Source organism: Molossus molossus, unplaced genomic scaffold, assembly GCF_014108415.1.
Source record: "Molossus molossus isolate mMolMol1 unplaced genomic scaffold, mMolMol1.p scaffold_m16_p_24, whole genome shotgun sequence".
In the NCBI taxonomy this organism is placed as follows: Eukaryota; Metazoa; Chordata; class Mammalia; order Chiroptera; family Molossidae; genus Molossus; species Molossus molossus.
Genome location: NW_023425360.1, coordinates 3,862,887 through 3,890,235, shown reverse-complemented (window position 1 = coordinate 3,890,235; position 27,349 = coordinate 3,862,887). Strand labels below are relative to the sequence as shown.

The window sequence follows — 27,349 nt, the reverse complement described above, 5'->3', positions numbered from 1 at the left end:
TGGCCCTGGGCCCCGCCCCGCCCTCTTGAGCCCTTCACATGCTGAACTGAAACCTCACAGAGCTGTCATCTCCCTGCAGACCAGGTTTATGAATAGCTCAGTGTTGCTGCAGCACAAAGTGCGAGGCAGGGAATGGCAAGTGGCAGGCAGGGAAGGTCTTGCAGGTCTTTGTAAATGAGGGGAAGGGGCCTTAGCAGTGGTCCCATCTCTTTGTCTACGGTCCCAAGAATTCACCCGCGTAACACACATCCCTCAGTCATGCAGTGCCATTCAGAAGGGTTTTGATGATGGCAGGCGAAGGCATGAGGCATGTCCTCCTCCTCCACCAGAACTGCTGTGTGGGATACAGAGCCACAGAAGCTCAAGCAAGGGGGTTACAGAGTCAGAACCCCTTTAACTAAGTCACCAGGCAGGTATGTAAAGGGTAGGTTGAATGGGGAATTTGGAGGAAGAAATAGCAGTAGGAAAAAAAGTAAAAATAAAGAAAAATAAATCACCATTTACTGTCCTGGCCAGTGTGGCTCAGTTGGTTGGGTGTTGTCCCATGTACCAAAAGGTTGAAGGTTTGATTCCTGGTCAGGGCCTGGGTTTCGGGCTCAGTCCCCAGTAGGGGGCATGCAGGAGAGGGCCAACTGATGCTTCTCACTCTCTCCCCCTCTACTTTCCTCCCTCTAAAAATCAATAAAAATATATTTTTAAAAATCACCATTTACTGAGCTAAGCAATTACTAACTGCAATCCTCAAAATCACAATAAATGGTGGATGTTAACATATTTCATCACAGCCAAGACACCACTGATTATAAATCATACCACTGCTTTATATACCAATTAAAAAATTATCAATTAAACTATAAATGGCATGACTGTAAGACAAATCTTGCTTGTATATGTTAAAATCATAAATATTAGGAAAAAAAGGGAGTCTAAACTGATAAAGTATGGCATCATCCCAATTTTACAACAGAAGAAACTGAGGCACAAAGAGGTCTTTGAGAAGGTTGCCTAAGTCACATAGTTAGAATCCTGAAATTAGCAAGCATGTCTGCGTCATCACCCTGAAAGTCAGGGTCTAATTAGAATATGTGGTTTTTAAAAACATGCATCAGACATTATATCTGAAAAGTACTATAAAAATTTTTAAAATTTAAAACTACACAGGAGCCCTGGTTGGTTTGGCTCAGCTGGTTAGAACACTGGTCCATGGACCAGCGGGTTGCGGGTATGATTCCCAGTCAAGGGCACATACCTGGGTTGCAAGTTCGTTCCCCAGCCCTGGGTCACGTGGGAGGCAACCAACTGATGTGTCTCTCTCACATCAGCGTTTTTCTCTCTCTCCCTCCCTTCCACTCCATCTAAAAATCAATGGAAATATATTCTCGGGTGAGGATTAACAACAACAACAAAAAACAACCACACAGGATTTGGACAATCAATCAATCAACTGTATTTGAGTGTCCTGTACTGTTCAGATCGCCAACATAGTATTACATATCGACACTACTCCGAGAGTTTACAATCTCCTGGAATCAATTAGGACGAAAAACTTTAGAGCATGAGCTGGAAGACAAACAGGCTGGAGAACGGCATTAGACCAGAAACGACTTCACTGAACGTATAACTTTAGCTGGGCCCTTAAGTCTGGAAAGCTTAATGCCACGGGGGCCAGTGAGGGTGTAAGGGTACTCTGGGGTAGGAACAAAGGCAAAAAGATAGGGATTGGTGTGGTATGTATGGAGAACAGAGGAAGCCACCTGCTGGGCCTGAGTGGGTCTGCATCCCAGGGCAGGGAGAGCCTGAGGGCCCAGAGGGTCTACAATCCAGAGATCCTTGGAGGCCAGAGGGAGAAATGTAGATGGAAGAGAAAATGGGAGAAATGTTTTCTGTAGATCAGACCAGGTGCGTGAAGTGGGGGAAAGACTGGATATAGTTGCTGTAGTTACCTAGAGTTGATATGTTAGTTACCTGGATTCGGGTAAAGGGAGTTTAAAAATGGGACAGAAAAGGAAGAGGTGGACCTGAAGCAAACACTGAAAGAAGAACCAATACCATCTGGTGACCACTAGGAAAGAGAAGGGAGAGCAGGCATCCCTGAGATTTCATGCCTTAAAAAAAGATGGTTATCACTGACAGACAAGGAGAGTAGGACGAGAAGATACCGGGGGAGGGGCAGGCAGGAAAGGAGGTGGGCCGAAGGGGAAACAGTGGCTGGGTGCACACTGAGTTGAAGTGGGGCAGGTGGTCTAGGTGTACAGTGCTGCACACACCAGGGTGAGGATGAGGCAGAGGTGTCCCTGTCTGCATCACAGCAAATGGATGCTCCAGCGTGAGTGCACAGAGAGCCAGAGGGTGCTGGGGACAGAGCTGTTGGGCGGGAAGAGGGGCAGCAGTCTAAAAGCCCAGGAGTCAGGCCCAATCAGCGGTGGATCTTCCATTCCTTCCCTGAGGTCTCCATAATCAACATTAAACATGACACTTACGGGTAAGTTCAGGTGCACAGCTTCTGAGAATCTAAAGGGACGCACTTGTGTAGTGATTGGGGGAAACCCAGGAAGTGCTCAGCTCCAAGCTGTGACAGGATGACTTCCCTTCAGTGCTCCCAGCAGTCAAACCTCAAGGAGAGGGGCCCGGGCACCGTCTGCCATGAGCTGCTGACGGTGCCTCGGTGCCTCGTGGTGTAGACCTGGCTGACTTCAGAAACAGGCCTAGCAACTTCTCTACAGAATGTGAGTCTGAATGCTTGAGGTCACAGGTAGTTAAGGCCACCAAAATGTATTGATGATAGAGATGTAAACGCCGTCTTCTTTCACAGGCTAACAGATGCATCTGCTCTGGGACCCATAAATGTGCCCCGAGGCCTACTCGGGCCATTACCATAGCAGTGCACACACTCCCGCCCCTCTGAGCTGGGACGCTGGGAGTTAGTGTAGTTCCTAGGCTAAGGTGAAGGCATAATGCGCAGAAAAATCTATCAATTTATCTGGCTTCTAGCTCAGACTTTGCCTCAGACCAGGAGAGAGTTAATTTAAACTGTTTACTGTGCTGGGCAATAAAGCTTGGAGAGAGAGGACTTCCTGTACTCTTCAGTGCAGTGGGCCTAGAGGACACAGGCTGATAAGCAGACAATAATAATGCACATGGCACAGCACTGCTGAGAGAGTTCCCACGCTTGCCAAGCCCCCTCCCCAGAGGCAGGAACCCTCATAGGTTTCTTGTGCAACAATGACCTATCCCATCCCTTCCCCACCCCTACCTCACCACCTGTCTTTCCCACCTTTCTCATTTCCATTCAGCCACACTGGTCTCAAGGTCTCTGCACTTTTTCCATCCACCTGGAATGTTCACTAGAGAGCCACACATTTCTCACTTTCTCCCTTCCCTCAGGTTTCTGCATCAGGTTATAGATGCCCCCCGCAACCACCCCATATAAAATCTCAAGCCTTGTCTACCCACTCCTTAGCCTGCTTTCTTTTCTCCCCTGCATTCACCACCATCTAACATTTATTTTAGTGTGTCTCTCCCAGCAGATGAGATTCATGAAGACAGGATGCTTTATTATCTATTTCCCCAGCACCTAGAATAGTGAATGGACAAATGAATCCAACAGTGAGGAACCAGTATGTGCCCAGTACTGTGCTCACACTTGGAAAAGCAGTGGTGAAAAGACGGTCTGACCCTCACCCTGGCCGGATGGCTCTGTTGGTTGGAGCATCATCCTGGACCCCAAAAGGTTACAGGTTTGATTACTGGTCAGGGCACATAGCTAGGCTGTGGGTTCAGTCCCTGACAAGGCACATACAGGGTGGGAAGCTGATCAATGTTCCTCTCTCACGTGGATGTTTCTCTCCCTCTCTCTCCTTTCCTTTCTCTCTAAAAATCAATAAAACATATCATCGGGTGAGAATTTAAAAAAAAAGTCTGATGCTCACCTTAATCACATCTGGGAGGTGAGGGAGGGAGAACAAATAAACAAAAGAAAGAAATAGTACATAACAGACCCTGTTCTAAGCACTTTCCACAGATACGATGCTCACATCACCACACAAGCCAGGTGCTATCAGGACCCCTGTCCACACCCGGTTCCTAAGCGGCAGAGCCAGGATCCAGCAGAGCCATGCAGGCACCAGTGTCTGCTCTTAACCAGGCAAACAAGCAAAGCAACCCACTGTAAAATGCAATGGCAGCAGTAGTCGAGGGTGTGGAGGGCGGTGGGGTAGGGATAACAAGACAAATACAACTAGTTCAGTCTATGGGTTGGGAGAAAAATGTCAGGAAAGGTTGTATGAAGACCAGTTTCCTTGAAGGGTGAGTCAGAATTGTCAGCCTGGACAGGCAGGGGCTGGAGACTCAGTCTTAGACATAACTGAGTTCGAAGTGAAGTGAATTTTGATGGCAATTTAGGAGCCACCAGCAGACAGATAACTGAAGTCATAGTATTTATGAGATTTCCTAAGAGAATGTTTAAAAAAGAAAGAGAGGAGTGACCATTTGAGAGGCAAGAAAAGGCCAGATGGAAAGCCAGAAAGATAGATGTGTATCATGGAGATTAGGAACAAAGACTGCTTTAAGAATGAGGAAGTACCCTGGCCAGTGGGGCTCAGCTGGTTAAGCATTGTCCTGTGCACGTTCAAAAGGTCCCTGGTTCCATTCCCCGTCAGGGCACATGCCCAGGTTTCGGGTTCAGTCCCAGGTCAGGGTGCTTAAGGGAGACAGCCGATTGGTGCTTCTCTTTCACACCCATGTCCCCCTCTCTCCCTTCTCCCTTCCTTTCTCTCTCTCAAATCAATAAAAACATTTAAAAAAAAGAACAAGGAGTATCAAATATCCTTGGTGAATGAGACCCTGGGAAGTGTGCATCAGAGCCGGGAACACAGAGACAAGGCTCTCCAGTCTGATGGCCGTCTTCTTCGTACTTCTGACTAACCCCACACACCCCACGTCCCTGTCCCAGTGCTCTTCATCCAGGACCGTCCTGCTCCCACCTGAGGGCATCTCGAGATGTATCTGGTGGGCGCCCTACTGGCATTTAGCAGAAGGGTTCAGGGATGCTAAATATCATCAATGGGATAAAAAGATGCACTGCCCAAATGCCACTAGTGCCTCCACTGGTGACCCTTTGTCTTGCTGGAGTTTATGCATAGTTCCCAACCTCCGGCGGCCTTCCCCCCTAAGGTTCACACACTGCTCTCCACCCTCGCTGGACCTTGAGCCTGTGTCCCTGCTGTGTCAGGTGTGTGGATTCTGAAAATCTAGGTTCTCCCTGAAATTCTGGTTTTAGAAATACAAGTAGACAAATTCTGTAAATTTTTACATACCACCTCTTTTATAATAATTATGCTTTAAAATTCTCCAATTCTGCCCTGGTCAGTTTGGCTCAGCGGTTAGAGCATCGGCCTGCGGTCCAGAGAGACCCGGGTTCGGTTCCCGTTAAGGGCATGTACTTCGGTTGCAGTTTGTCCCCGGTCCTGGTTGGTCGTGCGGGTGGCAGCCACTCGATATGTCCCTTTCGCGTTGATGTCTCTCTCTCTCTCTCTTCCTCTCTCTCCCTCCCACTCTATTTGAACAAAAAATGGAAAAAAAATGTCCTCAGGTGAGGATAAAAAAAAAAAGCTATCAGACATAAAGTACTTAGTGCAGGCCTGGCACTTGACAGCTGCCCAGTCAACATTAATTCCCCCTCCCTGGCTACCTTGTCCTTGTGACTGCTCCTCTCAGAAGTTTATACAGTCCTCCCTGCACTTTCACTTGGCAGTGATCTGCCTCAACTGTCGTCACACCTGTGGTGCTCGCCCAGCCTTGCCTAGGCTATGACCCTCGGCACGCAAGGGTGACTAGTGCTGCCTAACATGCTCCCGCAACCAGGACCCCAGACTCCCAGCCAAAAGCTGCTGATGGGCCTCAGTCTACCTTGCCTCCTGCATTTCAGAGCCCAGCCTCAGAAACAGCTATTTCTTCACAGTCCCATTCTTCTTTTTCTACATTTGAACAAATGTCTTTAAATGAAAGAGCTCATGAGTAGGTACTGCATCATTCTGTATAAACAATCTACACACAGTTCTATGAAGTGAAATATGCAGATTCACTATATATACTTGATTAAATGCAGTGCTTGTGATCACTTCTATACGAGAGCAAGACGAGAGCTCCCTCCCAGACCCCCATGCCTACTGGAAAACTGCGTTCAACGTGTGGCACCATTCCCAAAATGCAGCTTGCAGACCAAGGACTTTCTCTATGTGGTCCATCTCTCCAGCTGGACTATGAGCTTCTTGAGTGTTGGACATATTCCTTTTCCATCTCTGTATCTAACACGGTATCCTCCTTGTTAATAAATGTTTGTTGTTTCTCTGATTCTCAGAGAGAAAAAGACAAAAATACTCTTAGCATGCATGAGTTCTTTACCAAGGTCAGAGAGCCAAGGTAATAACAGATGGCATGAGGAAAGGATCTGCAAGGAGGGAGGTACCTGCCTCCCAGACATGGTAGCAATTAATTTTGTTAGAAAATTTAATTTCTGAAGTCACCTTAGATTTACTTGAAAAGTCTGTAACATATACACGAATATTCTGGTAGAAAAACTGAAAAGCTGCTATATAAGATGCCTTTTCCTAAGATTCAACTATTTCCTTCTTCTAAGAGCACTGCTCTATATTTCTGAGACTCAGATTTCTAGGTTCCCACCTATAAAGTGGTACTGAGACAAATATTAGTCTTTCCTCTATGAAAAAACTGTGGTAGTCATCCAAAATATTCAAAACTATGTCAGGTTCTCCCCCATCCTGAGCACATGGTATAACTACATTTCCCTACCGCCTCATAAAGGGGCATGTGACTTGCTTTGACCAATGAAATCTGGGTGTAGGGGGTGTGTCCCTTTAAGAGCCACACACAGTGCCAGTGGAAGCACACACAGAGGAGGATTTCCATTAACCCGGCCCCCGAGGACGACAGTGAGCAGAGACACCATAACGGCCACATAGCATGCATTAGAAATAAACCTTGTTGCTGTAAACTACTAGAATTTTGGAGTTATAGATTACCTAGCTGACCTAGATTGATGCAAACATCAAGCCTGGCCAAGGGTTCTCAGGTAGGGATCAATACATTCTGTTTTTCCCCAGAGCAGGCCAATCCTCTTCTGCACCATAAAGATAATAGCAAGGACAACAGCCTTCTCAGGCACCTACCAATCAGTACTCAGAGTGATGCACAATTTGTTGTTTCTACAACACATCCAAGTAATATCAGTGGTAATGAGCTTTGCTGTTGACTACAATCTTCACAAACACTAGGCGGTATTAAAAGACGGGATAACAAACAGCTATGACGGCAGGATTTTGCTGTCTTGTGTATGCTGTCATCCTAGTGCACACAATCAGTAATTATAAAGAATAATTAAACACACCCAAGAGGCTCTCGGTAGTTTCAAGTGGCAGACAATCAATGAGACTGCCAGGCAGTGCAAAGTTAAAGTAAGGGCAGGGAGAGTGTGTCCTGTAGCAGATAGTAAATGTGGTTTAGAATAGTCTGAGCCTTTTCTCCTTTTTAAAAACTGAGTTCAGTGATGTCAGAAACTTAAGAAATCCTTATTGCTAGTCTCTCAGTTGTCCTGAGAAAACAAGGTAATGGCCTCTGGAAAATATTCTGCCACATATTTCTCTCTCAAGCATCAGCAGAGAAAGGCTCAGGGTAGATGGAACACAGGCCAGCCTCGGCGACCCTCGCATCTCTTAGGTGCCTCCAGAAAGAGAAACAGAGTGAGTCAGGATGGTCAGATATGCCAACCAGCACCTCACTAGAACCGAAACTCACACAGAATGTCTTATTCTTCTAGGCCCAAACAGCTCCTCCTCCATCACTAAAAACACCTGTTCTCCCTCCATTCCTGGAGACAGCAATCAGCACACCTGCTTCAACATCACTAGGGTGTAGAGTATGTTTTCAAAGAGCTTTCTGATCACCAGCTCTGTTCCCAGAAGGGACACTTACCAAGCACCATCCATTATTACTGTTTATGATCCTTTCTTCTTAGGGCTCACCAGTTCACTGCGTTTTCAAACACTCAGCATTTTTCTATTTCAGCAGCCTACACTTATCAGAGATTTAAAATTCCACACCATGACGTTTCTTGGGCTCAGACCCACCCAAATGCCCACGTTCCAACTCTCCTGAGACAGCCCATTGTCAATTACAATCTATATAAAGGCTGGATAAGTCCCCCTCAGCAGTCACTGAATTGTGACTCTGATGACCAAATCTTGAAAGCCCAAATGAGTTTCAAATCCAGCTCTGCTGCTGAGACTCTGCTAGAACAGGATGTTAGACTGACTACACGGCCACATGGTTGTCTTTGAACAACTCAATTTCCCAAAATTAACATCAACACCCAACTCAGCCACGATGCTAAGCTATGTTTGGGAATTACTGACAGCAACAGGGAACCAACTGCCCAGGCAAGATAGGCCCCCGAAGGTCCAGTCTGGAGAGCTGAGGACCAGCCCAGAGACATGCAATCAGACTTGAATCCAACTGGCAGCATTTTAAATCCTGAACAACTTAATGAGGCTACAGACCTGAGAACTCTCTAGTGACACTCATCTGAAGACTCCCTCCCTCAGTAATGGGCACCATGCTAGATTCATTGAGGGAGACAGAAACAGGGTAAACACAAAAAATGGAAATGGTCTAATCAAATAGGAAAACATATAAACTCAAGCAAACTCAGGAACACTGCACAGAAATAGCACTGTGTGGTCCACAGAGACAGGGTGATGAGGACAGACTGCAGGGTGGCGGGAATTGAGCTTAGTTTGAATGACAGGTTGAATTCAGTAACAAAAAGATGTGAAAAGGCAACTCAGCCAGAGGCTCTGAGGCAGGAATTACAAAGTGACTGAGACTGGCCCAGGCAGTGTGGCTCAGTGGTTGAATGTTGACCCATGCACCAAGAGGCTGCCAGTTCGATTCCCAGTCAGGGCACATGCTCAGGTTGTAGGCAAAACCCTCAGTGGGAGGCATGCAGGAGGTGGCCAATCGATGTTCTCTCTCACTGATGTTTCTATCTCTCTCTCTCTCTTCCTTCCTCTCTCTCTAAAATCAATAAAGAAAAAAAAAAGTTAAAAAAAAAAAGTGACTGACATGTCCACTCTGGCTGGGTCAGAAGGGATCTGGCTAGAAGTAACGGTAAGAGAAGCCAAGATAAAATAGACATGAATTGTGCAGAGCCTTGAGTGTTAGGCCAGGGGTCAAGGCTTGACAGTGGGGGACCAAAACAGGTCTGTGATCAAGGGAGCAGTTAGTGTAAAAAATGCCTTAGAAAAACAAATCTACTTCCAGTGGGCAGGTCAACAAGAAGAGAAAATGGGGTTATAAATCTTGACAGACACAACTGGAATCAGGAAATACTATAACTAAAGACAGTGCTTAACCCATAACTGGAACTAGGCTTAAAATATGCACACATAAAGGATGTTAGTAGCACAGACAGGGAAAGTAAAATATAAACTATTATGTTGAAGATCATTATTTATTAACATTAAATTTCTTAAATGTGTTAATTATGTTGTAGTTGTTAATTAATTATGTCACCAATAAGTATGTTAGAGAATTAGGCACAACATAAGATATAAGACAATGTCCTCGTTCTTAGAAGATGTCTGCTGAAGTACTTGGGGGTGAAAAGTTATGATGTCTGCAACTAACTTTCAGGTGGTCCGGGACAAAGAGTACATATCTAGAGAGATAAAAGCAAGTGTGCCAGATGTGAATAACTAATAGACCTGAGAACAAGATCTAAGAAGGACTCCACAGAAGAAGTGCAGGTGCTGGTGTCTGGCTGGCTACTGGGGACAAGGAAGAGGCGGGAAGGTTCTGAGTGTATGACAGAGGACGGTGGCGGCACCCCTGGAAGAGGGAAGCTGCGGGAGAAACGGTTTTCGGGAGACAGATGCTGAATCTTGCTCTGGGTAAGAAGTGGCAAGAAGAAACAAGATGCTAGAAAGAAGTGAGAAAGAAATGTCTTCTGGCAGTTGGAAAAACAGGAACAAGACTCGACCATACAACAGGACTAGAAATGACCAAGGTAGGAAGTAGCTAAATGGATAACAGTTGAAGTAGGAGAAATGGATGAGCTCTAAGAGAGGGAGAAGAGCGAGGTGAGAGCTGACTGACAACATAATTTACTGGTAAAGGGTGGGAAGAGAGGAAGAGAAAAGCCAGGAGGGGCCTGCTTGACAGAAACCAAGGCAGCATGAGGATGAAGAAGACGGTGCTCCAGAGAATGTCAATAGCACCAAACACTGCAGAAACATTTAAAAAGGTGATAACCAGCAAATGGGATGAAGAAATCACCAGTGAATTTTGGGCAGGAGTGAAAAGCAGGCGACTGGGCCCCAGAAAGTGAACAGATGAAGGGGAAATGCAGGAGAGGGCAGAGACCACTCTCTCGTTTAAGCTCTCCTTAAATGAACGACAGAGATGGAACTCCAGCTGGAAGAGGCAGTGGAAGCATGGGAGGAACGGCGTTCTGGGAGAGACTGGGGAAATCTTTGGTTACAACAGAAGGAACTAATAAAAACACACCTTGGAAACCAGGTGAAGAAGCACGATCGGTGTGTGCTAGGAAGAAAGAGGAGGAGGAAAGAGCTCTAGAAATGGAACAATCAAACCTTCCTTTCCTACAGGGAGGAAGGGAGAGGGAAGAGGTGAAGGGAGCAGCGGTAATAAAAGAGGACAGCAACAAAAACAATGTAGGAGCTGAAAAAGAAATATCGAGATTAGAAATAAACTGCCAGGGCAGCAGGAATTGTCATCTCTGGTCCTTCCACAGGCCTGCTACTCCAGCCAACCTGCTTGGGGCGATGGGGCAGCACCCAGGACAACCCGTGCAGAGTGTAAAGGTCTAGGGACTGATGGCAGTTCCTGACTTAAAGTGGAGAGAGTCTTTAACCAGAAAAAAATCGAGAGTTCAAGGTGATATTCCTCTTGTTTTACAACATGGTGCATGCTTCTGAGTCAAAATACTATTTTCTACTCTTGATAGAAGATATGCCTGAATTAGAAACGGCTCTACAGGAGGGCAAAGATAAGCTTGAAATCCGACGAAAAGAAAGTCACCTGCCGGAAAGCACCTTCAGACATTCTAAAGAAGAGAGTCTGACTCCTAGCATCATCACTTTTCAGAAACCAAAGGAGACAGAGTAATTTCCTGATGTCGTAAGAACAATCCAAAATTACAGCTCTATAAACTGTAAGAGAAATCTGCAGAAGCATCAAAATACTGTACGGAACTTATCTGAAGATAAGAAACTATATTTTTATGGCTTTTTATTTCCTTTTAAAACCGCGCCCAGTGAAGTAGTCGGGCCTGAGATGACCTGACTACTCTAGCAGGCACCCTCATGAATACTTAAAAAACAACATCAGAGTGATAAGGCAAAAATTTGTGATTATCTCAGGAGAAGAGAAAAACTTCTGATACCTTCTCACACCCTTCCATGACTGAACACTTAGCCACAGGAAGAGAAGGGAAGAAACGGCCTCAGCCGGCAAGCACGACGGACTTCCTGGTCAGCCGTGCAGAGCAGCAAAAGCCCTGGAAGAAGGTACAAGGGCTGGAAATACACAGGCAAAATGCTTAAAGACAGAACACCAGAATTAGTAAGAGTTCAATATCATCTCTCAACTCAACATCAACATAGAGAAATAAAGTGATATATAGTAGCAATAAACAAAAAAATGAAATTTAAAACATCATATACATTAAAAACAGGTATCTAGGAATAAGTTTAATAAAAGATATGTAAAACTGTGAAGGGCAAAATTATAAAAGTACATTGAGAGCCTGGCCAGTGTGGCGCAGTGGTTGAACGTCAACCCAGGCACCAAGATGTTCCAGTTTGATTCCTGGTCAGGGCACATGCCCAGGTTGCGGGCCCGATCCCCAGTGGGGGGCATGCAGGAGGCAGCCAATCGATGTTCTCTCTCATCGATGTTTCCATCTCTCTCTCCCTCTCCTTTCCTCTCTCTCTAAAATCAAAAGAAAAAATACTTAAAAGAAAATTATTAAAAGTTAATTGAGAAATCACAAAGATATAAAGAAATGGATGTAACTTGGTATTGGATAAAACCTGATATGGTAAGATATGAATTTTCCTCAAATGTTCTACAGATTGAATGCATTCCAATCAAAATCCCAATAGATGTGTGTGTGTGTAACTTACAAGCTGACTCTATATTGTGTAATAAAATGCAAAGGACACAAGCTCCACCAGCTGTGTCATCCCACAAGCCCCAGTGGTTTCAGATCTTGAGCAGCTGCCATCCCAGATAACTTCTGCAACCAGCTGGTGTCCAAGCGACAGGAGTACCTCCTCACTGGTAGGGCTGCTCTCAAGCTGCCTGACAAAGAGAGGGCACTGGTAGAGATGGAGAGGAGAAGTCGGGGACAGTGGGAAGGTGGGGGACCTGTGCCTTCTCTGTTGCTTGGGAGTGTTCCCTTTCCCTAGTAAAACCTATTCATGCTTTGAGATATGGATTTGTCTCTGGACTCTTAAGCAATAGGTGGCTTCAACAAATAATCCACTTTGAAACCAGGTGGCAACCCCCAAGATAACACCTTGTATTTCACAATTTTAAAAAATTGTTTTAAAATAATAACAGTAAGACCTATATAGAAGGCATACCTCCCTTTCCTCCATATTCTCTTTATCTTAACCTTTAATCTTAAATCAAATGTCTTTAAAGTTTCTTTAACCTTTACCTTTTTTTCCTACAAGTATAGAAGGTAACTAGATTCGAACGATGGCTCTCCTTGACAGAAATTACAAGATAGCAGCACCTCTAACAACTGACAAGCCTAAAACAACTCTAAGTGCTTACAAGATGAGGCTAAGAGGTCTCTGAAGTTTCTAAGATCCTTTCATATGAAAAGGGAGAGTAAGCACCTCAAAAAAAAACAAAACCCAATGAGCTCTGGAAGCCTTGTGAGGCTCAGGGAGCCCCAAGTCAAATACAGCAAGTCCTCATTTAATGTCAACAATAGGTTCTGCAACGTTAAGTAAAAGGACATATAATGAAACCGATTTTACCCTGGGTTAATTGATATGAACACGAGTTAAGTTCCTACAGCATCTCATCAACGTTACAATGAAAGAACACTGAACCAAAGGACATTATTCAAGGACCAGAAGGATTGGGATTCTGTGATTCTCTTGCACCAGGCTCCCCCTGGAGTCACAGAGTCGAGCTGGATGTTGAGAGGAACTTCCCTGCATTCCAGCAGCCACCCTGGAGAACACCCTGACTGCATGAGCCTGGACGGTGACATCTGGGAATCCTGAGCCTCAAAGTCCTCTGGACGGCACTGCTAACAATGACGGATCTAAAAACACCCTCTCCATCGTGATGAAAACAGATCAATACAGAATCACGGCTTAGCAATGAGTAAGTAGTCTCCTAAAAGTCACTATCTCCCTCCAAGGGCCAAGGATTATAGGGACACCAATCAGCTGAAGGAAAACCAGGACCAAGCAAACCTGAGATGCACCAGCCTCCACCAGTGAGTAGCATTGGGGAGGGCACGTGCCGTGAGATAAAATAAATGTGGCAGCTCCTGTCCCCTTGCTGGCGACCTTCCACGTTTATCTGGCACATGAGGACACAGGCCATGCCAACGAACACGTTAACTTTGAACCACTTCAGTTCTGCCTGACAGTCAGCTTCCCTATAGAGCATCACCTGACTTTAAACTATGTTCTGATATCTTAGTCACAGCATTACTCTTAAGGAAAAAGATATACTTCACTAGCTAAATCAAAGCCTCTGCATCATGATTATTCCACAGCTTCACTCTCTCTGAACTACTGCCAGGAAACTCATTTTATAGTCAACATAAACCTATTTATTTCATTTTTGGCCTGACAGCCAGTCATTCTATAGACGTCACCGCCATAGACCAGAAAGTCTGTCTGGAAAGATGAACAATGATACAGGCCCAACAGTAATCTTTGTGTGTTAAAACTGGTAACAGATCTTAGCAAAATATCCCCAAAACGATCACACTTAAGTTATTAAATAAAAACAGGTTCTTAGGAATACCCCTAGAACAACAACAACCAAAAAAAAAAACAAAGAATGTAAAGGTGCAAAGGTGGTTAGAGATGTCCAAGACTCTTAGTTTTCTAATAACCCTGATTTGGGAGAGGAGGTACCTTATCCATGTGGAAGATCAAATCCAATTCACAAACATTTTCGAAACATTTATCCAGGGTCTCCACAAAAACCTAGGAAACATAAAGAAATAGGTAAAGAAGAGAAATAGGGACTATTCACATCTTCATAAATATCATGTTTGAAAGTACAGGGGCTGGTCATGATACTATTTACCTTACTATAAATCTCAAACAAAACAAAACCTTGCCACCATTAGCTGATTACCCTACTTACTGAAATTTAGAGGGGACAAGCTAGGACAGGGCATCCTTGTTTTAAACATTTTTTTCCCCCTTTATTGATTTTACAAAGAAAGGAAAGGAGAGGAAGAGAGAGAGAGAGAAATATCGATGAGAGAGAACATCAACTGGCTGCCTCCTGTATGCCTCCCACGGGGAACCGGGCCCACAACCCGGGCATATGTCCTGACTGGGAATTGAAGTGGCGAACTCTTGGTGCATGGGTTGATGCTCAACCACTGAGCCACACCGGTGGACAGAGCAAACTTGCTTTTAGTGTAGCTACACAACCGGCAGACATGTGGCTTTATTTCCCTTTATAAGATATTAATTTACATAAAAGAATAACAAATTGAAATACTACTTACAATACTATGTCCTTTTCCCCAGCTTCCATGTTTAACATTGTAAGTATTACAGTGTTAACATAGTTTTGTCCTGCTAATTTCAATTCACATTAATTTCAAAACACCTTTCCATGAACAACATAATTAACATGTTTCCAATTTTAACTTTTTAATCTAGCATCGAAACAGAAAAGTGTACAAATGATAAAGGTACATTTTACTGTTTAATGTATTTTCAGAATGAACATATTATGTAACCACCATCCAGATACTGAAATGGGATATCACCAGCTCCCTAGATGCCCTTACACAGTAACACTTCTCGAAGGCAAGCATACCCTGACTCATCATCACAGTTGAGTTTTGCCTGTCTTTCAATTTATATAGATGGAGTCATACACACACTCCCACTGGTTATAAATTCCTCTATGTTATTTCATGTCATAAAAGCTTGTTCATCTTCTCTGCTGTAAAGTGTTTCTGTGTAAGGGCATCTAGGGAGCTGGTGATATCCCATTTCAGTATCTGGATGGTGGTTACATAATATGTTCATTCTGAAAATACATTAAACAGTAAAATGTACCTTTATCATTTGTACACTTTTCTGTTTCGATGCTAGATTAAAAAGTTAAAATTGGAAACATGTTAATTATGTTGTTCATGGAAAGGTGTTTTGAAATTAATGTGAATTGAAATTAGCAGGACAAAACTATGTTAACATTAAAATTTACCCAATCTCCTACAGATGGGATATTTGCTTTCAGTTTTAGATTGGATATTAAATTGATATAAATGGAAATTATATTCCCAACCACTTTAGAAAACTATTTGACATAATTTACTAATACTCTATGACCCAGCAATTCTCCTAGGTACATACGCAACAGAAATGCACAGACATTTGCCAAAAAACAGACAGAATAATTTCATAATAGCACTATTCTTAACTCTTTGTATCTTAACTGTGACTGACGAGTTTCCTGTAAAGATAACACACTTAAACATGGGTTTACTTTTAATTACCGCGCTGGGTACTTTGTGAGCCCTTACAATCCAACAACTCTAAGTTCTTCAGTTTGGGGAAATGATCAAATAATTTTCAGAATCTCCTCCCTTCTAGGTTCCTAACCTTTTACGGAGCTGCTTATATTGGGGTACCAGACCTCCTTATTCTCTTATCTCTTCCCTCCCATTTTCCTCTCAGGGTTTTAATTTCTACGAGATCATTTTGTTTGTGTTTCTTGTTTGTTTAGGAGCTCATGTTTGTCTTCTTTTATTGCTCTATGGCTTAACGATAAGGGTTTGTTTGTCTTATATGTAATTCTTTTTCTGGATGTGGTAAATCATTTTCATTACCATCAAAAGCATAAACCATTTTAGAAATGTGTTAAAAGGTTAAAATTCATACAAAATCTGCTGTAAATGAAGACAAAGGTATAGTAAAATGCATCATTATCTGTCTCTTAAATAAAGTTGTACATACTTTCCATAAAAATCAAAGGTAGCCTTTTGTCTTGAACAACAATGCTGTCTCTACAATACTGTGCAATTCGGAACAAAAACATATTCTCTGAAAATTGTTTTCCATTTACTGTGAACCTCAATATTCCAAGTTCAAAGGCAGATAATAAAATCTGCCATTGTCTTGAATTTTGCAGGCTGTTTCAGACAAGCTGCAGTGAAAGCCACTGTTGAGACACCCAGTGAAACGTAGCCCGAACACTCGGTTTTGAAGTTTGAGAAAATTGGAGTAAAAAGTTGATCTAGGGTCCTGGCTGCTGTTACTAAGTGGTTAGAGCATTGGTCTGAGCAACAAAGGGCTGCAGGCTCGATTCCCAGTGAAGGGCACATACCTGGGTTGCAGGTTCAATTCCTGGCCCTGGTCGGGGTCATGCAGGAAGCAACCAATCAAGGTGTCTCTCTTACATCGATGTGTCTCTCTCTCTCCCCCACTCCCTCCCTCCCACTCTATCTAAAAAATCAATGGAAAAAATATCCTCAGGTGAGGATTAACAAAAATAAATAAATAAATGAATAAGATTAGGGTATTAGTCTGCTTGGGCTGCCATAACAAAATATCACAAGCTGTGCGGCTTAAATAAGAGAAATTTATTTTCTCACAGTGTTGGAGGCTAGGAGCTCCAGATCAGGGTCTGGCAGAATCCGTTTCTGGTGAGGGCTCTCCTCCTGCCTCACAGACAGCCTCCTTCTCTAGGTCCTTGAAGGGCCTTTCCTTGGTTGATGCACAAGGAAATAGAGAGATCTCTGGTGTTTCTTCCTTGTTTTATATGAACACCAGTTGTATGGGGTTGGGGCCCCACCCTTATTACCTCATTTAACCTACTTCTTTAAAGTCCTCATCTCCAAATACAGTCACATTGGAGGTTGGACTTCAACATATAGATTTTAAGGAACACAATTTAGCCCATAACAATTGGGTTCTCAAATAAGCTAGTGATACAGAATAAGATGGAATAGCTCCAGAAAAGACAGCCCCACAATTGGCTGGTGTGGCTCAATTGGTTGAGCGTTGTCCCATGCATCAAGAGGTCGCTGGTTCGATTCCCAGTCAGGGCACTTGCCCAGGTTGTGACTTATCCCCAGTAGGGGGCGTGCAGGAGGTAGCCCATTGATGGTTCTCCCTCTGTGATGTTTCTCTCTCTCCCTTTCCCTTCTTCCCTCTCCCTATAAAAAGGCAATAGAAAACATACTTTTTTAAAAAGAAAAGGATTTGTTAAAAAAAAGGGCAGTCATATGCATCTGTTTTTCCTAGAGTCTCAAAACACCATTATTTAAGTTCACGATCAAGACCAAGAAAGCAAAGAAGTCAGAACAGAGGCAAAAAGCATGCTGATGCATGAAGAGACTGAAATGAAGATACTGCAGGCTCAGCCAGCAAAATAATAAAGATGCACACGTAAAATTAAATCCTCTAAGAAACACAACTCTAAGGAAAATAATGACAAAGAACATTCGTCTCATAAAGGAAGAGAGTGACTAAGTTCATCTGAAAATGGCGAGGACACACACAAATGCAATGGAAGTCATCATGAGGCAGAAATCATTCAAGATCTCAATCTCATAAAAGGCGCCATAGAAATAGAAGCAGGAAGTGGGAAAACTCTCCATCCGGGAATAGGAAGCAGAAGAAATCATGATCCAGAAGCAAAAAAAACTTTGGCTAAGACCTCATTCCTGCTCAAGATCAAGGGGTAGCAACAGGAGTGACACAAAAAGCACAAATCAAGAGAGAGAGAGACAGGAATGGTTAAAATAACAAGATTTAGCAAAAGCTGAAGCCAGACTGCTAGCCCACCGCTCTGATTCAGAGGCAGAAACACAGCAATGGATGCACCAGAAGCTCTAGCTGGGGGGTTGGGAAGGGCAGAGAAATGACAAGAACAGTGGGAAAAGGAAATGTTTGAGAACAAAAACAAGAAGTAGCTATAGCAACTGGAGATTCTGTTCTCAAAGTTGCTGCCCTGTCAGTCCCAGGAACACAAGTAGCTCCTCAGATAGCGATGGCGGCTCCAGTGGCAGAAAGCAGAATATCCGCGTTAAGAGATTATAACCCAGCAGCTGTGAATCCAATGAAATGTCCAGAACAAGAGAAAATCAGTAAAATGCTTCAATGAGGAAAAAAACAAGGAGACAGCCCTGGCCGGTTTGTCTCAGAGGTTAGAGCGACGGCCTGCGGTCCAGAGAGACCCGGGTTTGGTTCCCACTAAGGGCACATGCCTTGGTTGCAATTTGTCCCTGGCCCTGGTTGGGTCGTGTGGGAGGCAGCCCCTCAATGTGTCCCTTTCATGTCGATGTTTCTCTCTCTCTCTCTCTCTCCCTCCCACTCTATCGGAACAAAAAATGGAAAAATGTCCTCAGGTGAGGATAAAAAAAACAACAACAAAGAGACAAAACCAAGCCTGTTTAAATATAGGATCGATTCAATTTTAAAAACAACGACCAAAATGTCAAATTTAGAAAATGAATGGGTATTGAGAGTGAAGATAAAGTGGATGTAACTTTGTTGATAAAGTGACAAGACTCTGAACAACAGAAAGTGTTTGGAAATCGAGAGGCTCAGTTTGAAGTAGCCAGATCACAAACCCACAAGCCGAGAGGTATGGGAATGCAGTGCATGTCTTCAGTTCGTGGAGTGGATGCCATTGGAAAAAGATCATACTTTTTTATTTTTTGTATCCTCACCCGAGGACATTTTTCCATTTTTTGTTCAGGTAGAGTGGGAGGGAGAAAGAGGAAGAGAGAGAGAGAGAGAAACATTGTGGGGGACACATCGAGTGGCTGTCACCCGCACGACCCATCCAGGGCCGGCACAAACTGCAACCGAGGTACGTGCCCTTAGCGGGAACCAAACCCGCGTCTCTCTGGACCGCAGGCCAACGCTCTAACCACTGAGCAAAACTGACCAGGGCGGAAAAAGATCAAACTTTTAAAGGCTGAGACTTTACAGACTTCTTGTTGTAATGCTAGGTCCTCATTCACTGAACAGCTAGCATTTTAGCTGGCATGGATGTCACACTTTAATTTACTGAAAAATCTGATTCTCACACACACACACAAAAAGGTAATTATGTGGAGCGATAAGAGGTGTTAGATAACGCTATGGCGGTCATAATTTTGCATTATATATGTGTGTCAAATCAACAGGCTGTACAGCTTAAATTTGCACAATGTTATATGTCAACTATATCTCAATGAAGCAGAGGGAAAAAAAACTATCATTCTTATAAATATAAAATCATTCTAGCCCTGGCAGGTATGGCTCAGCGGTTAGAGCGTTGGCCTGCAGTCCAGAGAGACCCAGGTTCAGTTCCTGCTATGGGCATGTACCTCAGTTGCAGTTTGTCCCCGGCCCTGGTTGGGTCGTGCGGGTGGCAGCCACTCGATGTGTACCTTTCACATCAATGTTTTTCTCTCTCTCTTCCTCTCTCTCCCTCCCGCTCTATCTGAACAAAAAATAAAAAAATGTCCTCGGGTGAGGATAAAAAAAAAATCATTCTAAGTTCCTCCGGGGTTCACTCATATGACCTTGACCCAGAAGGGGCTCTTGCAAACTCTCAGAGGTACTGAAGCCGGGCCTTGATCGAGACACTTCGTTCAGCTTATCATCTCTTAGGAGCTTTCGTCTAAAAGTGGTAAACTAACACTGTTCAGCTTATCATCTCTTGGGCACTTTCATCTAAATCTAAAAGTGGTAATTTCATCCTGGCCGGTTTGGCTCAACGGTTAGAGCGTCGGCCTGCGGTCCAGAGAGACCCGGGTTCGGTTTCCGCTAAGGGCATGTGCCTCGGTTGCAGTTTGTCCCCGGTCCTGGTTGGGTTGTGAGGGTGGCAGCCACTTGATGTGTCCCTTTCACGTCGATGTTTCTCTCTCTCTCTCGCTCCCACTCTATCTGAACAAAATATAAAAAAATAAAAGGGGTAAATTAGCCCTGGCCAGTTTTCCTCAGTGGTTAGAGCACTGGTCCATGGACCAACGAATCGTGGGTTCGATTCCAGTCAAGGGCATGTATCTCGTTTGCAGTTCATCCCTGGCCCTGGTAGGGGTTATGCGGGAGGCAATCAGTCTATGTGTCTCTCTCACACATCGATGCCTCTCTTTCTCTCTCCCCCCCTTCCCTTCCCTCCCATTCTATCTGAAGATAAATAGGAAAAAAAATATCCTCGGGTGAGGATTTTAAAAAAATAAAAGTGGCAAATTAGTCCAGTTGGTGTGGCTCAGTGGCTGAGCATCAACCCATGCACCAGGAGGTCCCTGGTTTGATTCCCGGACAGGACACATGCCCAGGTTGTGGGCCCGATCCCCAGTGTGGGGAATGCAGGAGGCGGCTAATCGATGTTCTCTCTCATCCATGTTTCTAGCTCTCTCTCCCTCTCACTTTCCTGTCTCCCTAAAAAAAAAAAAAATCAATAAAGGAAGAAAAAGAAGTGGCAAATTACCCTTTATTTACACAGCTAAATTTGTGCTTAACTTTTTATCACTTAGGAAATATACATCCCATGGTCAACTATAAGGAGAAGTAAAGGAATGATAACTCAAAAGTCTGAGGAGAGATGCAATAAATGAGGGACATACAGGAGCTTTAAGGGACCAATAACGTACTGTTTCTAATCTGAGGGATAGCTTCATTTTATTGGCAGTCTTTAAGCTATATAGGCTTTTTTGCATATTTTTTTGTACATAGAGTATGTTTCAGACACAAAAATAATTTATAGAACAATAATTTACTGGGATTCTGACAGGGTTTTCAGTAATTTAAAACTTAGAAGTACTGACATTTTAATGAGTTTTCTCAACAGGCAAAAAATATGTTTTATTTCTTTATTTTCATAATCAGTAGAGTTTTAAAGTTTTCATCATATAGCCCTTGCACATTTTTTACATTTATTCCTGGTTAGCTTATAAACCTTTCTGCTATTGTGAGTGGACCCCTTTTAAATATTGTTTTCTAATTTATTATTGCTAAAAGAAGGCTATTAATTTTTATATGTTAAACATATATCCAATCCCCTTACTGAACTCTAGTATTAGTTAATTATTTTCCAGTTGTTTTAGATTTTCTAGGTAGATAATTTAATCTGCAACCATCATATATTTTTAAGGCTAGTAAAGCCAATACCCCATTACTGCCCTTTTTTCTCCAAAACATACTTTTATATTTCCTGCCCATTCATTTTTCCTGATAAATTTTCCCTTTAAAAAGTTCTGTAAGATCTACTGGCATTATACCTGGGTTTCCCATTTAGTCTGTTGATTACTACTGTCATTGTTTGACTCTTCCCAACAAGGGGAAGGCTTATAGCTTTATTTATTTCAAATTTCCCTTATGTGCATCCTTTAAGATTTTACAATTTTATTGGAATCAAGGTCAAGTATTCTATACTAAGTTAATTTCAAAACACTAAATATTCTTTGTCACTACTATAAGTGAAATTTCATTAATTATGAATTTTCTAGCTGTTTTTGCAGAAATAAAAAATTCAATTTTGATAAATTTATCTCATATTCTGCTATTCTGTTTGTATCATTCATTACTTGGGATACTTTTTTCTTTTTCCTTTTTTTTTTATCCTCACCCAAGGACACTTTTCCATTTTTTGTTCAGATACAGTGGGAGGGAGAGAGAGAGAGAGAAACATTGATGTGAAAGGGACACATCAAGTGGTTGCCACCCGCACGACCCAACCAAGGCCGGGGACAAACTGCAACCGAGATATGTGCCCTTAGTGGGAACCGAACCTGGGTCTCTCTGGACCACAAGCCGATGCTCTAACCGCTGAGCCAAACAGGCCAGGGCGGGATACTTTTCTCTTTTTAGGTTTTCTAGGTATATAATTAGGTCATCTTACAGTGATAACTTATCTCTCTCCCTTTACTATGCTAATTCTTCATTTACTTATTTATTTTTTTAAGTTTTTTTTTCCTTTCTTTATTGACTTTAGAGAGAGGAAATGAGAGAGAGAGAGAGAAAGAGAGAGAGAGAGATAAAAACATCAATAAGATTGGCCACCTCATGCATGCCCCCACTGGGGATTTAGCCCACAACCTAGGCATGTGCCCTGACTGGGAACTGAACTGGCAACCTCTTAGTGCATGGATTACTTACTGAGCCACACTGGCTGAACAGGGCTCATTTATTTTTATATCACTTATTACAAGTGCTTGCTCCAACTGAAGTAAATAGTAAGATACAAGTTTTACATGAATGCCTATAGATTTCACCCCTGAGATAACACTGCCTCTGGCTCTTGGTTTTAAAACTAAAATTGGCTTCTTCTAAGAAAATAAACTAGGAGTAATAGAGAAAAGTATTTTTCAGTGTATACTTTTGGTGTGCCTTTTGAATTCTGAACCACATAAGTGCATTATTTCTTCAGCAATAATCGTTCATGCTAAATAAATAAACAGGCACTAAATAATAAAATAAAAATGCTTCCTATTTCAATGTGAGAATATTTAGGAATATAATTAGGATGATCATTTCTCTCTTTACTGAGAGAAAAAGAAATTATTAGTTTCCACTAAGGTGAATTGTGGGAAATACCTAAGGGTGAGGGTCTGGTTGCCAGGGGAACCAACCATATGATGGGAGGGTTTGCAACTTTCAGCGCTCCCCTTCCCCTCCTCCCTGGAGGGGAGAGGAACTGGGGGCTGAATAAAGTACCAATGGCCAGTGGTTTAATTAACCATGCCTATGCAATGAAGCTCCATGAAAACCAAAAGGACGGGTTGGTGAGCTCCCAGGCTGGTGACCAGGAGGCTTGGGGACAGCGCTGTGCCTGGAGAGGAATGGCAGCTCTGTGCCCTTTCCCCACACCTCCCTCTACACATCTCTTCCATTTGGCTGTTCTGTGTTGTATCCTTTCATAATAAACTGCTAACCTATAAGTACAACATTTCTCTAGACGGTTCTGTGAGCCACTTTAGCAAATTAATCAAGCCCAAGGAGGAAGTCATGGGAAGCTCTGATCTGCAGCCAATCAGAGAGAAGCACAGGTGACAGCCTGGTCATGTGTTTGGTGTCTACCTCCAGATAGATAGTGTCAAAATTGAGTTAAATTTATGGGACACCTAGTCAGTACTGAGTTAGTTGCTTGGTGGAGATGGGAAAAAAACATACACACTGAAACCGGTGTCAGAATCTTACATAAAAACCAAGGGCAGTAAGAGGACTGGGTGGAAACCAACGAACCTAAAAAGTTCTTAGTGTTTAAGGAGCTTTCTCATAGCACCATCTGGTGGACATTTGGCAACTTTTACTAATATCAGTGTATATAGAGACTCACAAAAGAATCTACAGGATGGCTCCTCAAAAACCCAGGGCAAATGCTCTACAGTGCCTGCCATCATCGGCTGACTACACATACCTGAATGAGGTCCAAGATCCCAAGTTCACTCTCTGATGAATCCACACAAAATACAAAGTAGAGGGTAGCATAGTGCCGATAAATCAGTTTGTAGTCAGAGCCACCAATCAAACTGTGGAAGACAGGAAACATTTAAATGCTTATATCTTAATTAAACACATCAAGAGAACCTCTGTCCCAGGGAATGAGAATTAGAAAGGAGGAGGATGGGTCAAAGAATAGGCCAGTTCTACCAGGTGAATGCAAACAAGTTTCTAAGTGGTGCCCCTCCTCCCAGGAACCAAACCTCTAAGTGAGTAATATCTGAAACACAATCGTTCAACAGCTTCCAAACAGAATCAAGTCTTTCCCTCAGCCAATACTAGGGTCATGTTAGGGCCAGTTTCAGCTGCATTGGGTACCAACCTGACACTTGAGTACTGCCCCAAGAAGCAATGATGATGAAGGCCACCCAAAAGTGGATATATGAGGCCCAGCCAGTGTGGCTTAGTGGTTGAGCATTGACATGTGCACCAAGAGGTCAGCAGTTTGATTCCCAGCCAGGGCACATGCCCAGGTTGTGGACCCAATCCCCAGCAGGGGGTATGCAGGGGGCAGCCATTGATGTTCTCTCTCATCAATGTTTCTATCTCTCTCTCCCTCTCCCTTCCTCTCTCTCTAAAATCAATAAAGAAAAAAAAAGTGGATATATGAGGAAGAAACTGAAAATGATCATTTACCTTCCACCCTCTAAGAAGTTACAGATGTTGTCATCCCGTTTGAGAACTAGATGGAAGGTCTCTCGAACAATCTGCTGTTGAATTTCTTCTGGCTACGGAATAAAAGAAATAAAGTGAATCAGAGGGGACAACTGAAAATGCATCCCACTGATGGAGATGAACAGGGAGAGAAGTGCTTCCAAGCTAAGAATGATCTGAACATTTGGTACCAGTTTCCAGAAAAGATAAAAATAATGAGTAAACATAAAATGGGAATCTATGGAAAAATGGACAAGGCTCTGTTACAGGAATTAGACAGGGAATATTCACCTAGCTAGTCACTAACTATTATTGTCCTGATAGATAAGCTGATATTTCTTTTTTCTTTTTTTTTTTATCCTCACCCAAGGATATTTTTCCATTTTTTGTACAGATAGAGTGGGAGGGAGAGAGAGGAAGGGAGAGAGAGAGAGAAACATCGACGTGAAGGGACACATCGAGTGGCTGCCACCCGCACGACCAACCAGGGCCGGGGACAAACTGCAACCGAAGTACGTGCCCTTAGCGGGAACCGAACCCGGGTCTCTCCGGACCGCAGGCCGACGCTCTAACCGCTGAGCCAAACTGGCCAGGGCTGATATTTCTTTATAGTTAGTAATGAACAAAAGGAGAATCAACAACTCTCAAGCAAGGTGAAAGAATCACCAGAAGGCCTGGTCCTGAAATATTCTGTCTTCTTCTAGAAAACATCTATGGCAGGGTAAATAACGTCAGTAGTCTAACATCTTAAGGGGGTCAAGAGGTAATTGTGCACGTTTCAAAAAACTGCACTTGTCATCTTTTCCACCGGTGATATAGGAATTACATATAAGGTGTGTTACTGACAAAGAGAGAAAGAGTTCTATTTACAGTAAGAATTTTGAATAACCACAGAGCTACAAATACTTTTTTTCCCACTTACTACATCTGAGAAAGCTCAACTGTGATGGAATTTCTTGATAAATCACATTTGATTTGTTAATACATATAAGGTTCATAATAAGTATGGTTTAAAAAAAAGGATGGGAGTGCCCTGGCCGATTTGGCTCAGCGGTTAGAGCATCAGCCCATGGACCGATGAGTCGCGGGTTCAATTCTGGTCAAGGGCACATACCTCGGTTGTGATTCGTCCCCAGCCCTGGTTGGAGTCGTGTGGGAGTCAGCCACTCAATGAGTCCCTATCACATAAATGTTTCTCTCTCTCTCTCTCCCTCCCACTCTATCTGAACAAAAATGCAAAAATGTCCTCGGGTGAGGATTAAAAAAAAAAAAGATAAGAGTGAGAAACCAGTCATTATAGAAATAATCAAAAGCTCTAGACCAGTGCTCTCAAATCTCAATAAATGTGCAATAAATCACCTGGGAATATTATGAAAACGCAGATTCTGATTTAGTAGGTCTGGGTAAGTCCTGAGATCATTTCTAACAAGCTTCTAGGTGGTATCAATGCTTGCTGGTCTGCTGACCACACTTTGAAGAGCAAAGCTTAAGAAAACCTTCAGACTGGACTTGCCCTAAGAATCAGAAAATAGATTCAAGAAATGTTAACCCCTTTCTTTCTGCAGCACTTAATTTATGCTTGAAATGGTTAGTTATTTTTAAAAAATAGAGGTAAAAACATGGAAGATGTCGTGGAGACATTGTTTTTCATAACTTTGACTCGACATGAATATACAGGGGCTCTCAGTGTTTACTGAATGGATGAATGAAAACTTGCTGATCACTAGCTCCAGTAAATTTGAATAAATCAACCACTTACTTTCCTGGTTTTCATTTCAAGAAGCTCACAGATGCCAGGAGTTAAAGGATTATCGGGAATACAGAACATGCTAAGCATCCTCACTTTTTTAATATATGTATGTTTTTATTGATTTTTTTTTAGAGAGAGAGAGATAGAAATATCAATGGGAGAGAGAAACATGGATCAGCTGCCACCTGCATGCCCCCTACTGGGGATCAAGCCTGCATCCCAGGCATGTGCCCTGACCAGGAAAGGAACTGGGACCTCTCAGTCCAGGGGAGGATGCTCAATCCACTGAGCCACACCGGCCAGGCACATCCGCACTTTTTTAAACTGACAAAAATCTTTCAAACTAAAGCCTTTTATCTGACTCTAGGGGGAAGTGGCAGCAGTCAGTGGGGAAATGGTATGAAATGGTGAGGCTACTTAATTTCTAATTCAACAAAAAGGAAAACTACCAATTGTTTATAGACCTCAATTATTTAATAATCTCTCATATCCTTCAGTACTCTGCATTTCTCAAGGTAATTTTCACTCATGAGCTAACATAGTTCTTATAAAAATCCTATGTTCTTAAAAGAAGATCTACAAATGATTAATAAGGACATGAAAAGATGCTCAACATCACTAGTCATTAGGGAAATGGAAATAAAAACCACAATGAAAATCCACTTTACACCCACTAAAACATTTTTAATCAAACAGATAACATGGGTTACAAGGGAGATGGAGAAATTGGAATGCATTCACTGCTGATGGGACTATAAAATGGTTCAGCCACTTTGAAAAAATTTGGCAGTTCCTCAAAATGTTCACCATAAAGTTACCATATGAACCAGCAATTCTACTCCTAGGTATAAAACCAAGAGAAATGAAAACACATGTCCACACAAAAACCTGTAGTGTAAGAATGTTCACAGCATCATTATTCACAAGAGCCATAGGTGGAAACATCAACTGCTGGACTATCAAAAGATGGTATATCCATACAATAGAATATAATTTGGCAACAAAAAGGGATGAAGAACTGATATACACTATAGCATGGATAAACCCTGGAAACACATTGGACTAAGTGAAAGAAGCCAGTCATAATAGACCACACATTATGAGTTCATTTATATGAAATGCCCAGAATAGGCAAATTTGGAGAGACAGAAAGTAGATTAGGGCTAGGGGATTTGAGGGG

At 42.9% G+C, this 27,349-nt stretch overlaps 1 protein-coding gene and 1 pseudogene across 9 annotated transcripts in view; one reads left to right on the top strand and one right to left on the bottom strand.

Annotated features, from left to right (window-relative positions):
• The window catches only part of LOC118640972 (AP-3 complex subunit sigma-2), a 68,224-nt gene that overhangs the window by 27,199 nt on the left and 13,676 nt on the right, over nt 1–27,349 (bottom strand). For 4 of the 9 annotated variants that reach the window (XM_036278077.1, XM_036278083.1, XM_036278086.1 and 1 more), the window contains 3 exons: nt 24,402–24,493; nt 23,683–23,794; nt 14,211–14,282 (listed from right to left, as the gene is read on the bottom strand). In XM_036278077.1, the coding sequence (XP_036133970.1) occupies nt 14,211–14,282; nt 23,683–23,794; nt 24,402–24,493 (276 nt within the window). Of the gene's footprint in view, nt 1–11,301; nt 11,613–12,161; nt 12,400–14,210; nt 14,283–23,682; nt 23,795–24,401; nt 24,494–27,349 lie in introns of those variants that run through there. The other 5 variants (XM_036278080.1, XM_036278079.1, XM_036278081.1 and 2 more) reach the window with 5 other exon arrangements.
• Nucleotides 15,097–23,356, top strand: LOC118640900 (annotated as a pseudogene).